Source organism: Passer domesticus, chromosome 3 (genome assembly GCF_036417665.1).
Source record: "Passer domesticus isolate bPasDom1 chromosome 3, bPasDom1.hap1, whole genome shotgun sequence".
Taxonomy (NCBI): Eukaryota; Metazoa; Chordata; class Aves; order Passeriformes; family Passeridae; genus Passer; species Passer domesticus.
In genome coordinates this window covers 66,468,997-66,483,657 of record NC_087476.1, presented here as the reverse complement: position 1 = coordinate 66,483,657, position 14,661 = coordinate 66,468,997, and the positions used below count along the sequence as shown (strand labels likewise).

Here is a 14,661-nt window from a genome sequence, read left to right as displayed (position 1 = left end):
GATTGCTTTAAACAGCCTTTAAGTACCAAGAGTAAGCTTAGTTCCAACTAGAGCAATTCAAACATCTAACTTTGTGCAATCATTTCTACTTTGAATTCTTGCTGCATTTTTCACTGTGAGCTGTGTAGAATATCAGATGTAATTGACCCTTTAACTGCAGAAGAAAAATGTACAACTGCACAAGAAAAATCTCTACTGAAAACACTTACTTGCTGATGCATCCCAAAACTTGATTGATCCATCAGCATGCCTATCAAATATAAAAAAATGAGATGATGAAATGATTAGTTGGAGTGCTTGACCTCTGTGGGAGAGTACACAGTTAATATTCTATTTTTATTAGTCTTTTTAGTGACACCTGATTTTCACAATTTTTTAAAAGCTGGTATTTTACCAACATGTGCTCCAATTACTTTGGACAGAAGAGACTAAAAAAACATTTGAAAGCTAACTTCCTGATGATTCCATTGTGACATATTCATTTACCATTTTAAATACTGAGGCATACCTTACCATGCACTGTTTTTTGAAAGATGCCCTATATTAGGAGCAACACTTCTAAGAAGATGCCTAAATATACAGTATCCCACTGCTAATGAGTCACCTAACATGTTTATTTAGCCTTGAGTTTGAAAAATCAGATGATTAAATTTTTTCATGACCATCTCAAAGTCTCTGCAATGTGTAGTACACAGTTGACAGTGTGACAGTAATCCTGATTCGGGCTAATGGGCTGTTCTAAAACCACTTCAGCAGTGCTCTCACTTTCAGTGATACACTGCACAGTTATAAATTAAATTTCACTTATGTTCCTTACAGTGGTATTAGAAAGATCAGTATCAAAATGATCAGATTTAAGTATTTGCTTGTCCTTTTTGAGATAAAAAATTGGCTTCTCTTTGAGAACTGAACTCAATAACAACTTAAATATTACTTTAACTACTTTAAAACAATACTCAGGTATTTTGCAAAAATCAAAGAATAAAAGGTAATTTTGATCCAATATACTTTGATAGGAAGCACATATAATAATGATAATAATAATAATAATAATGCCTGTAAAACACCTGCTATCATTGTGTTGATACCTTCCCTTTCACATTCTGCTTTACTTTCTCAGTAACATGTCAAGGAGATTATGCCAAGGACATATCTGGTGATCATAATTTCATTAATCACTCAAACCACTCATACAAAACAATATTTTAAAAGAGAAACAAAAATTTGACACTTCTACTTAATGAGCTAAGAAAGTGATTAGTAGACTATGGTATCACTTACCCTGTAATAATGATCTCTGAATAGCTCTGAGTGATCACACCCCAGTTGCCTCCACTGATAGGCCATTCCTGGAAGATTAACAAATACACTGAGGAAGAAAATATCATACAATGCAAAGTTAAGGCAAATTACTGCAGATACTGCAGATTGTCTCCTGCTCTTAGCCACTGTCAAAGGCAGGCTGAGTCAGGTGTAGCTTTGGTCTTATGGCACTCCTGTTATTTAGAGCTTTTGGGTTTTTAGTATTTTAAAATACAAGCATGTGTAGTAGATATTGTACCTTCTTACTGTAGCCTTGACGTTTCTGTCGAGCACCAACTGAATAGAGTGCAGGTATGAGATCCACAGGACAATCAGCAAAATATTCACAACAGGTAACTGGAGACTCATGTATAGTCAAAGGATAGGGATTCTCAAATATAGGATACCTTTAAAGGAAGAAAAAGGCTAACTGTTAATCTAAGGAAAACTTTTTTTTTAAGTGCAGAACACAAGTAAAATACTAATGACTCAGTTGGCATTCTTTTTGTACAGAGGAAAATAAATGCATATCAAATTAGATATGAACAAATACGCTAGACAACTTTACTGCTCATCCAGTACACTACAAAGATAGTGTAGCACTCTAGATGGAATCTAACATTTGTACAGTTTTTAGAGTTTTTCTATAACACTACTATTCCCCCTGTCATTTATATTTTCAAAATATTACTAATTTAGTGGCCTGTGGAAAAAATTAAGCTGCCAAGTCTCAGCTGCAGTAACATGGAGCTATGAATTTATTTCTAACTCTTCGGTCTATTCTTCTAGGGATAAAGACAGGAAGACTCCTATCCCACTTGCTATTAGCACACGGTACTTAAACACAAAGTTCTCCAGCATTCTGCATGGACAAATTTTGCTTAATCTACTTGCACCTCCAAGATCACTTTCTGGCAATTACAGATAGCAACACTCAGTTACCAATTAGAAGAACATACACACATATGCTCCACACCATTATCTCTGTCTGAAAAGTGACAGAGGCTTAATGAGGAAAACGGTCAATAATACTAACAGAGGCAAATGTATCTGAGTTCAAAGAACATTTATCTCCAGAGAAATGCATGCCATTTATTTTACTTTTTTTTTTCTGTTATTTTTATCTCCCCTTTTTTAGTGGAGGTGAAAAGACACAGCTTCTCAACCCATCTAAAGGAAAAATTAACAACAACAGATGAAAACACTCTGTGCATCAGGAACTTTCTAAAGGGCTATAAGGAAAGCTACAAATATAGCTTAATATACAATAATTATGTGCAGAAGAGGCTTAACTTTAACAAAATATAACAAATCCCTGAGAGAACACAAGGTAAAAGGAAGCCTGTAGATTTTTCTGGTATTATTTTTATTTCTTTTTCAGGTGTCAAAAACCTAATGGTTTGCAAGTCAATCATAACAAAGACCATTGTAAAAACACAAACTGCTGAAGATCTTTCAGTATGAAACAGAATAAGCTTTAACCTAACTTCAAATTTCCGGCACTTCAAACTAAATATGAATGTTGACACTTCAAACTATTGCTATATCAGAAACAAGTTTTGGATATATCATACGACCATGTAACATTTGGAAAACCTAAATTACATTGCTCAACAGCTGCAGAGATTTAGGACAAAACTTGATCTACTTCCACATTTCACAGTCTTCATTATCTAAGATGTCACCATTGACTTTGAGGACAAATATTTACAGGATTTTTGTTTTGCCTTAGAAGGATGCTCTTCACAAGGATTTTCCTCCACTGATCATTGGAGACTTTTAATCAGGAACAGTAGCAAGTTCTTACCCAGCCCCTCTGCTCCTGATCTCTTAACAGTTAGTTGTTACTGCCTATGCAAATTTCAATACCCTTCATAAAAAAAATTTTGTAGTGTCTGGAATTTTTAATCACCACTAATAACAGTGTATGTATTACTCAATGGACAAAGCAGCAAGAGACTCAATGTTTTAGGCAGGTATGATTTGTGAGATTAGATCTTATAATTCAAATTTTATACATATGATATTATTGCATCAGTATGGAGTTACTTTAAGCAATGCAGATAGTAATTTATTTGGCAATAAGATCTGCAAATATTTAAGTGATGACAACAGCCAAAATTACTTGGGTTATTTAATCAGTTCTGTTCCCTGCTGCCTTCCTCAAAACTGCAAGTTCCCCAAAACTTCAAATTCCTCCCACAACACTAAGGAATCAACTTGAAAAGAAATTGTGATACTTAAAAAGCAGAAATTATCTATGAATAATTTTGGTCAGTCAATCAAGCCTGGAAAAAGTTACATGATATTCTACTCATCTACTATACATTAACTTGAAAAAAGTTGATATAACAGCATTATTAGTTCATTTGAAGAAATTTTAAATTTAATATTCAAAATTTAATGTTCTGAGGTACTAGGTTAGACTAAAAAGCTATAAAGTAGAACAGGAGGCTGATCATTGTAGCCAATGACTGAAAAAGACTAGAGAAAAGTCTTACCCATTTTGTGCAAGGTCAATCAGTACTAAGTCCTTTTCTAGGAGAACAACTACAGCATATGGTTCCTGAAAGTCTGCAAACAACAACAAAACATTACCTATTGGATGCCCATGCATGTACAGCCTCAAGAATAGAATCAGTGCTTGCACTCTGGCAGCTGAGATTAGAAAGCCATTTAAATTATTATAGTTTTTGAAGATATTTTATACATGCAGACTCCTGAATCATCCAAGTGAAGTTTGAAAAAATTATATTCTTTTATTCAATATTCTCAACAGCTCAAATAACAGAAAAATGAGCATGCAGAGTAAATTCTGTAAGCAGGTTATATGAGTGAAAGAGCCAATTTCTGAGTAACATCCTCCCACCCCTAAACTGCTTTTCCTCATATTCAGTGGGTTTTAAGTTTTACTTGCTTACAAAATGGCTCAAAAGACAGCTGACTTGACAGTAAACTAAGAAACTTGAAAAGGTATCCAAAGTTTAAATTGCTCTCTTTCAGCCAGATCTCAAATTCCAGGCTAAGCAGTTTAATATACTCTGATGGAAGCTGACAGCTAAACCCATTGGAATCATCAGCAATATAATACTATTCACCTGAAATAACTACCTAAACTATAATAAGAAATCCCCTGCTTCAGAAGAGAGATTACAGGTTAGTGATGACATACATCTAAATATTGGAATGAACAAAGCCACTAAAAGTTTAAAATAATACAAATATGCTCCTCATGGTTTAGCACTGACTGTAAAGGCCTCATGCACCCAAATATCCTGATGCACATATCTGCTCCAGTAACTACAGCTTTAAGTTGTAATGCTTTTGGTCTGCACATGCTTTTGGGATTAAAAAGAAAAAAACATGCTATGAGTAACTGGCTTTTTTTCTAGACACAAAATTGGCTTTATAATGGACTATTCTGTTCATGTTTTGGCAAGTAAACCACACTTCAGACAATAGGGATAACAGATGTTGCTGCTGCAATCTGATCCCCAGAGATAAAACAGAAAGACAATAGTAAAGAATATTCTGATGGGATAAAACTTCAGTGATAACAAGTCAAGGTACCAAGAAAAATCTTTACAGAGCCTACCATTAGGATATGGTGTTTCACACAGGGTTAGAAAATCAACAATAGAATAATCCATTTCTAGCACAGCAGTACTTTTCCCATGCATGACTGTTAAACAGGGTCTTCTTCCTACAGTGTCATATGACAAGCCGCCTGAGAGAATGATGAAAGGCTCCCTGGAATGAAGCAGAAGCATTTAGGATCAAGTCAGGATAACATGCTAAAAGAGACAGGGCGGGTTTTGCAAACTTATGATAAAATTCAATGAAATATCATTAAGCAAATGTGGAGTAAAAATAATGAATTATACAGCTTGGGTATGTATTTCAAATCTTACTGTAACTTTTGTTTAAGTCAGACATCTCCTCCAAATATTTTGTTGACTTAACCAATCTTTAAAACTTCGTGGCAAGATGAGATATTTTTATTTTAAAAAAATTGTACTAATTTAGAGCTGTTTCTTTTCTACTCAACTGCAGATTCAGATTTGCCAACACTCCCATTTTTCCATAACACAAAACACCCAGCAAAATCAGGAACAAACAGTCCCATTTACTTGCTGTACACTAATATGATTGTCTTGGAGATGCAACCAACTGCTGGATAAGCTTTAAAGACATAACATCTCTTAAGTAACATCACACGTTTACTCTAGATGTTTTATCCGTATTTCCCCCTACCACCATGCACAAAATTCAAGAAACTACTCTGTCATACATTATTCTTACTGCAAAATCAAATAGCTGAGTAGAGCAAAGTAGAGATATTTCTTCTAGTCTTGAGAAGAGTTTAGAAGCTTCCCTTGAAATTTTTTTAAAAGCCTTTGCAGAAACATACTTTTAAATAGATCCATATATTTCCAATATGCACATAATGTACAGTTTACTATTTAATTTATTGAAAACAAGATGAAGTGAATATGTTCATTTTACCAGGTATTTTCTTATTTCCTGATTGTTATGAATCACTCATTTAAATATCGCTTACTTTAAAATAGGACATAATTCTTTTTAAAGAGTAGGCTGACTCTAAGTATACAGCTCAAAATATAAATGTTACTCATTACTGACTATTGCCTGAAATTTCACATTATATTTCTGAAGGAAAAATAGGCACTTTGCATATCTATCAGTTGCCTCTGATCTACTTTTATGCTCATTTTCAGTAGCAGTTCTACCCTTCATTTGCATCTTCCTTGGGAATAGCTAGTATATCAGTATCTGGAGAAAATGTTTACAAAAAAAAAAAGCCATGATATATTGTAAAAAGACAGGAAACTTTTTTTTAAAGTCCTTTCCTGTAATACCATCTTTTCCATACTGTCTAAAGTTGTATAGTTGGCATTTGAAGCACAAAGTGAGACTAGATACATCAGAATTCTTGAAAACTCTATATTAAGGGTTTGGTTTATGTACATGCTGCAGTTCATGAGTTTTAGACTTGGCTGAGATGTGCTTTGTGTTTGTAGCACTGAAGGCACAGCAGACTGAGATAAGCCTCCAGCTTCTACAAGTATTCCTTGTGGATTCCAAGATCAAGCAATCTGATCTTCCAGAAAGACCTATGACCAAAGATTCGATAGGATCAAGGAGCACTGCTGGCTGAGGAAGAGACCACAAAGGAATGGCCACAAATCAAACCATGGGCCCATCAAATTCATTATCCCGTCTCCAACAGTAGCCCAGAATGTATCTCTAGAAGTTCAAGGATCAAGTTTTCTCTGAGTCTTCATTTAATCTCATATTGAAACTTGGTACAATCTTTTATGGTCAGGTCCATGAAAAAATTACAAGAAAGCTATACACTTGAACTTAGTCTGGTATTTTTCAGGATGTCAGGGAAGAGAAAAATACTGGTGAGGTCTCATTGTGTTGGAATGATTTACTGTAGTATTTTTTTGTCCATAGAAATCATAAAGTTTTTTAAACAATAACGCTGCCAGGACAATTTGTAGTAATTATGAGATTTGCACATTCACTGGGATCAACAGACAGTAACAAAGTAACAAATTTCAATTTTTAATTTTCATACATCACAGTGACAATTGTATGCCAGCTTCTCCAGGTTTTATTTCTCAAGGTAATCCAACTGCTTTGGGCAGGCTTGCCAGAGACAGTATCCTTTAGATGCAAGGAATGGAAGAGCTAAGAATAGAGCAACACTGATCTGTCACACAGATTTTCCACAAATGAATCAAAGATTAAACCCGACTTGAATCTGCCAGAAAGACCACTAAAAGTTTGCATACGAGTTTTTCATATTTTCATTAAACCATGGATTTACCACGAACACAAACTGCATTTTCTAGTTAAAGTGCTGCCCTTCAGCTCTGATACATATTAAAAGGTTAGTGCACATCAATCAGAAATACATAATTTAAAATTAAAATTTAGAAGATTTGTACTTTATATAATAGAGGAGACTGATTCAGCTTTGGGAATTACACTTTACCTACCTGAAACAATGGAAGACATTTAAAAAAACTCAGGGTTCAGATTTTAGAGAATTGCTTTAGAGCATTTTTAATAGCAATTTATAGCAACTGCTCATGCAGAGATTCTTTGAAACAGTTCAGCTTCAGCAGGTTTGCAAGTAGTCCTTTACATGAATTTCCTCATCAGTGAAGTATGTAGAGTCACTTGGAGAATACTATAAGAAATTGACTATAAAAGGGGGCAACGGATCATTTCAGAATTTTCAGAAAACACAGGATTAGGTTTTGCAATGTATGAAAAAAATACAATTGAAATTTGAGTGGCTCACAAACCAGGAGGATATTTCTGTTCCATTTTACTAATGAACTATCAAATATGAGCCAGCTTCTGACAATCCAGATGTGTGAGAGAATGGTATACAGAGAAATCAGGTCCTTGGTGTCATCTGGCTTCCTCTTCAAACCCTGAGTAAATCTGTGGAGAAGTTAATCCTAGTATGAAGTTGGAAAAGAGTTAGTTTACCTTAATACTTGAAGTCCTGAAGTAGTAGTGAAGACAAAACTACAAATTTATTTTGGGAAGTGTGGTTTTAAACCAGTAAGCTGACACAAGAAAATACCACTATTCAAACCGAATGAACAGATTAACAACTTTTCCTTGGTGGGAGGCATCATCACTAATGTAACCTCGGGATCCCAGTTACACACAACCATCCTGCTAAGATGACTCAGTCAGTCAGTGACAGCTGCATCAGCTACCAAGACAAAACCCTTCTGAATTACGTTTTATAAAGAGACTTTGAGCTCTAATTTCTATTAGACACAGGCAATTTTACCACAATGCTAATATCAACCAGAGTAAATACTGCAGGGCACTGAGCCTGCACACATGGAAAGTAGCATCAGGAAGAGGTGAATCTGGAGGGAGAGGGAGTGGCACAAGGAAGCTTGAGAGTGTCTCTAGATCCACTTAGACAGAAAAAGTATACATGCAATACTACACATGCAAAAAGCAATATGGGAACCAGTTCAGAAAGCTTAAAAGGTAAGCTACCTTTGAAATTCAGTGCTTCTGAAAAGGATGAAGTATTTTAGATGAAGAGTGGCTGCAGTACAGTGACATTATGCTCTGAGACTGCAAAATTATGCCACTTTGCACGAGGAATATACAAAGAATGTACCTTTTTCACCTCTTATTGATCAGTAGTAACCTTTCTCCCAGGAAGAAAGCTACAGACATACTCTTGTTGTAGGGTAAGTTACTTTGACTCTGGTCACTTCACTTTTTGCACTATTTGCAGTAAACTTAAAAACCAAACCAACCAAACAGAAAGCAACAGAAACCCCACAAAGTTAGCAAATAAATAGGCAGCCCATAACATGCCTCATGTCCCCTTTTTGTCCTGACCCCAGTTTTACAATATGGAAAACACCATGCAAGGAAAAAAAATTGAGAAGGAATTAAAAAGAGGTGCAACAGTAAAAAACCTTAATGTAGGTTGCCATAGGTTATGGTCCTTCCTTTTGCATGGTTCTGAGCCACTTTTCCCCAAAACCAGCTTATAGAATTAGAAGCAGTAAAAAAACCCAGTTCAGATCATATCAATGAAATGTTTGCCACTGGAGGAGATATTGAAACAGATGCAGATCTTTGAGCACATTAGATAGGGGAGAAACAAAAAAGGGGTGACAGGAAGATGTTCAAAATACAGCATGAAAATAATGAACATTTTTTCTTAATAAAGATTTGAAATATAACTTAAATAAGTATTAAATAGTATCTCTTAAATGTAAGCTTTTTTGCTTTTTCTTCTGTTTTTTTATAATTTGTTTTTTAAGAACAGCTATAGTGTACTGCCATAGAAAAAAGTTTATTTCATATGTTTCTTACATTGTTTTGGTAGCCTGAAAAATTCTGTCCTGTCCAGAAACAATTCTCCTCTGTGTTACACAAATTAAACCATGAATAAGAAATGACAGCACTTTGGATAAAAAGTATTGCTCATATTAAACAATTCCAAATGGTAAATAGAAAATCTACAGAAAATTTATGTATGGAAAGGTAGTTCTGTCTTGCCTTAAAATTCTTGTAAGATTAGAAGTGAAACTGAAAATTGAAGTACAAACTGAAGTACACATAGCAGTAAATGGAAGGAGATTTCCAGCACACTGCTTCTCTACCACAGTACAGACTGGTGTGGTTTTGTTTTTGTTGCAGTTTTTTTTTTCCCCTCTCTTACTTAAAAAGTTCAGGAAAGGTTATCAATAATTGTAGATTTAATAGTACACTGAAGATAGAAAACATTAGCGAGAAGACTAAATTGAAATGTGTCAAAGCATTCAGTTTGGATAAACACCAGAAAGTGAGAGGCACAACAGAAAAAAAAAAAAAGCCAAACCAGGAAAAAGTAGCTTCCCCAAACCATCAAGGATTATTAGAAATTATACTAGAATAAATTCCTCCTTAAACTATGTCAAAAGTCAAATAGTTTTCACATTGTAATACTATGTCACAGAACAAGCTCCAAACCAATAGTCTCCTTCAGAATGACTATTCATAATAAAAGAAGGCTTTTGATTGCAGAAACTGACTTGCTGAAGCTGAGATTTTTTTTATTATCTCTCTTTAAATCAGCTTTTGATATTTTAGTTGAGAAAGGATTACACAGATGTAGACTTTTGCAAGTAAAATATGGCTTTCCAGATGATGACAGATTTTTATAAAACTGGGAGGCAGACAGTTTTAAGTTTCTATTTACCTCATTTTTAGCAGAAAATAATAAAACCTAAAGCCAGTGATATTATGAGTATATAAACACATTACTGTATTGTATCATTTAATTAACCATCTTCTACAGATTTGAATGCCTGAAAAGCAAATAAAAACAGTATACAAACCCCCCAAATATAAAAGAAGACAAACAAAAAAATCAGATTTTGCAAATAGCTGAACTGACTTCCATGGATATTTTATCTTCATATTGCACTTTTTACTCAAACACTTTATAACCACAAATTATAGAAAAGAAATTCCACATTCAGGAAATCCATCCACCCTAGCTGCAGTCTGGGTAACAAAACATGCTACTCTATGGATCCTGTAATTCCATCTGAGCCTCTTGTTACAATTACTGCTTTGTTACATTCTCAATGTGCATAATTAGGCATACTTCACTGCATAAATTACTGCACTCTACTAGAAAAACTTCTCTTAATAACATTTTATTGGGGAGGAATATGTATTCAAAATTAAAAATATTCACTTTGGGATACTATTTGTCAAAGTTCAATTTATCATGTCTGTGTTTTGGTGTCTTTGCTTTATCAGCCTTTTTTTCTTCAGAACTCTCAAAAAATTGAACAAAACCACAAGTTTTAGTAGCATAAAAGAAAATGTAGATAATGCATTAGCAGCATTGTTGGCTTGTATACAGTAATTCATTCACACAAATTTTTCTATTTTCTTCATCAATATCTGATTTATTAAAGCTAAAACAAAGCTATACCATCAGAATATGGGAAACAAAGTCCATTCCCAGAGTGCTGCACTGTTAGATATGCTCATTTTGCATACAGAACAAGTCTTACCCAGCTCTAGTTGTTTTATATTCCACCTTAAGGATAGGTTTGCAGGGTTCTGGCTTCTTTCCATCCTTCAGCTGCTTTCCTAAAGTAAATTATTTTCCTGTATTAATCTTGCAGTTCCGTAACATTATGGCAAGTAATGAAATTCACTGTGCAGCTTGAGGAGTATAAAATTCACCCAACATATATTCAACAACTTTGACAGTTATAGATTATGCCTAGGAATAATAGAATTGAAAATTTCTTAAAGCTCACAACACGCCAACTATGAAGGTTTAGGGAAAAGAGCAACTCTAAACCTGACTGCTGTACAAAATTTGTTTTCAAACATATAATCCTCCCCTAAAGTGCTGTTTTAAGTAGCACTAGGAGAGTTCAAATTTATGTTGTGTCTACACTTTTGCAATTAAAATTGGTCAGCTTACAAGTAAAGTGAGGTTTATCCTCAGTATTATCCTTAGGGCTAAGACTTCAATTAAGCATGAAAAGTTCACTCTCTCTCAACTGTGCAATTATCCTCACTGATACAGACACACTTAAAAATCTCAAGTTGCTAAGACATGAAATAGAGACATGCACAGCATGTAAGCCTGGCATTTGTGTACAACTTACTTGAAGAGCAGCAGTATATTTCACGGAAGAACCACATGTAATGTTAATTTCCTAGATTAACATTAATGCAAGACCTCTCAGAAGTGGAAACTTCTTATCAGATGCTATTCTTGTTCTGTTACAAACCCTTCTGAAAATTTATGTGGTAATCTACACATTTATACACAAAACAGGTACTTGCTCATACATATTTTAAACAATCTAGGGGATTGTAATATAAGCAAAAAGCAAGTCCTGCAAAATACGCATTGGTTAACTCTGAGATCAGTGCCATTGAGTGAAAGGCAAGCTTAAAGTTTAGAGATTTAGAGAAAGCTGCACTGATTTGGATTCTGACTTCATAAAGATTTTTCTTTTTCAAGTGAAATCTATGAGCAACTGACATGACTGAGAAAGATTTTTACTGCATTAAAAGTGCACTTTTAATATTGTTTTTTGCAAAACACACTTCTATTAAAAACAAGTTCTCTGTGTTTTAAGAGCTGTCAAGTAGAGTGGGTATCCATTTTCATCTTACCGTGTGGAGTGATTGTCTGGAACGGTTTGGTAGGAGATTTTACATTCCATATGGTCAAGGTACCATCTGAGTGACTACAAATAAATTGTTTTCCTTCATGATGCCAAGCCACAGAGTGGATAGCCTATGCAAGAAAAAGCAGAACAATGTAAGTTGTGTATCTTATATCTTATTATAATTTTATTCTTACACCTTCCTTAGTGACATTAAACAGAAAACGCCAATTAGAAAAATTACTAATTAAATAATACCTATCCTCTTATGTCCTAATTTACCCATGTGAAGTTCTCCTAACTTCAGACACACTTTACCCATCAAAAATACTGTCTTCACTGTAGTGACCTGTTTAGGGAGAGCAAGAGGAGAACCCACCCTCCTCAGAGTAGTATTGAAGAATTCTTCCATGAAGGTTAGCATGAAGAGAATATTTGCAAGCACTTACTTAAGCTTTGCCAACCAAAATTTTTCAGTATTGGGAAAAAATGTATTGTCCAGACAAAAATCATAGGATGAGATTATTAAGTTCAAGTGTTACATATCGTTTCGAGATGTTTATGTGGATGTGCACATGAGACAAGCATTGGGTCAAAACTTGCATAAAACAAGAACTGAAGTAACAAGACCTTTTGAAATTATGATGATGAAAGCAAAGTATTAGCCTGGATGCTCTAATATTGCAATGGCAGTTTGAGGTGCAGGAAAGCGCAGGAAAGCACAGGAATCTACTTGCAAATCTTTCCATAAATACAAAATCATCTCTATATTCCTAAAATTAGGAATGGAACAATTACACCACGCCACATAAAAGCTACAGGAAACAGCTAAATAAATAAAATCTATTTGCTGCCTTCAGGCAAGAGGAAAGTAAACAATGACGCAAAGAATACAAATAAAGAAAAAATATTAACTAGCAAGAAAGGATTGGTCCCATTTCTGCTTCCAGCATCTCTGTTAGTACATGGAAACATGATGGAACCATTAGGTGATATTCAAAGGAATTTTAGTTATAGCATGAAAGTAAATAATGAAACCTTAAAGTATTTCTCTACTACCCAGAAGGTGCAAAAGGAACTATTAACTGCAAGAAATATTGAATTTTGGTACTAATGAAAAGCTAGATTTTATGATGAAGACATTACTCTAGGTAAACTAGAACAGCAGGTGCTGAATAAGTGAGAACTGATGGACTTTACAATACCCTCAATGGATACCTTCAGTTGTGTTTCTGTCTGTAAGAAGGGCTTACACTCACTCCAGCTCCATGGGGACCTTGGGATTTCCTCTGTGAGGAAACCTGGGTGTGTGAGCAGTAGAGAACTGTAACCAGCAATGACAGCTTAAGCAGTAATTACTGGGTGAAGAGCACATCTCAGGACAGATCCAAGCGAGCTTTGCTCAAACTGCTTATACACAGATCAGGTCTTCATATTTCATGAAGTTATACAGAGACAAGACAGTTTCCAGCAAACTGAATGGGAGAATCCAGAGCTTAAATGACAGAGGAAAATGGCTATGCTATATAAGTCTAGTCTCCAATAAAATTTTCCCCAATATAAATTAATATAACATCTGGATATATGTAAACTACAGATTAAGTTTAGCATTTCTTAGTGAAATTTAATATTGTTCTCTATGTATTATGGAATCACTATAGATTATACACATTACACCAAATAAAGCAAGGGATCAACAATTTTGAGAGTGCAGACTCAGTAAAGAGAAGGTTGCATTTAAAGAAGCTCATCACTGTCAAAATAAATGTCTACAGCAGGCTTAGCAATACAATATAATCAGTACATTTTACATTATCTCCCATATGAAGTCTAACCTCGACAACAGTAGGCAGCCCACAGTGTAAATGGAACAGTTTGATCCACATTTATATAGAAATAGGTCTTCAGAAGAAGTAAGAAAGCAAGTTTTACAAGAGGAAGGAAGAATAAATCTGAGAAATTACCACTTCTTCCTTTTCTTGAAAAAGAATGTCAAGAGAAGGGAAATACAACAACTTGTTACTGTTGAAATATAATTAATGCTCAAGAAGATAAAAAGACCTGAGCACAAAGAAGGATGACTGCTCTCACTTTCTGCGAGGAACATGGAGGTAAAAAAAACTAAAACCCCTGAAAAAAAACAATGAGTCTTTTGGCCTTATGGCTATTTACTGCCTAGTTTTAGAGTCACTTGTTATACTTAGTAATGCAGCTAAATATTTTTTAAAATGTAGCTGAAATACATGCTTTGTATTTTGAAAAATAATCCAAATAACAGCTCTGTTGGCTGGGTATGATAAACTTTGGTATAGAGCAATATTCTTTGCTGTCACACAATTCACAAATTCTTGTAAGTCTAAAAAATAAAAACCAACTCCATAAGTAGATCCAGCATTATCTCAAGGTACAAAACAAACTGGTCTAGTGTCAAGACAGTTATAATGAAAAGAATACAATAACCTTGAGTAGTACTAGCTAGCTGATAGCACTAATTGTTGACTAGCAAGAGTCTCAACCACCAAAACAAAGTATCTGAAAAATCATCTCTATACACAAGAGCAAAAAAGTTTTGATATTTTTTCCAGAGTTAATATTAGTGCTGGAATTTGGAGGAATGCATAAAATAGAAAAATGAAGCAGAATC

At 34.5% G+C, this 14,661-nt stretch overlaps 1 protein-coding gene across 11 annotated transcripts in view; it reads right to left on the bottom strand.

Moving 5' to 3' along the window:
• The window catches only part of STXBP5 (syntaxin binding protein 5), a 101,240-nt gene that overhangs the window by 36,162 nt on the left and 50,417 nt on the right, over nt 1-14,661 (bottom strand). For all 11 annotated transcript variants that reach the window (XM_064413647.1, XM_064413648.1, XM_064413651.1 and 8 more), the window contains 7 exons: nt 12,025-12,148; nt 10,899-10,977; nt 4,898-5,052; nt 3,804-3,876; nt 1,562-1,709; nt 1,282-1,349; nt 210-250 (listed from right to left, as the gene is read on the bottom strand). In XM_064413647.1, coding sequence (XP_064269717.1) covers nt 210-250; nt 1,282-1,349; nt 1,562-1,709; nt 3,804-3,876; nt 4,898-5,052; nt 10,899-10,977; nt 12,025-12,148 — 688 coding nt within the window. The remainder of the gene's footprint in view (nt 1-209; nt 251-1,281; nt 1,350-1,561; nt 1,710-3,803; nt 3,877-4,897; nt 5,053-10,898; nt 10,978-12,024; nt 12,149-14,661) is intronic.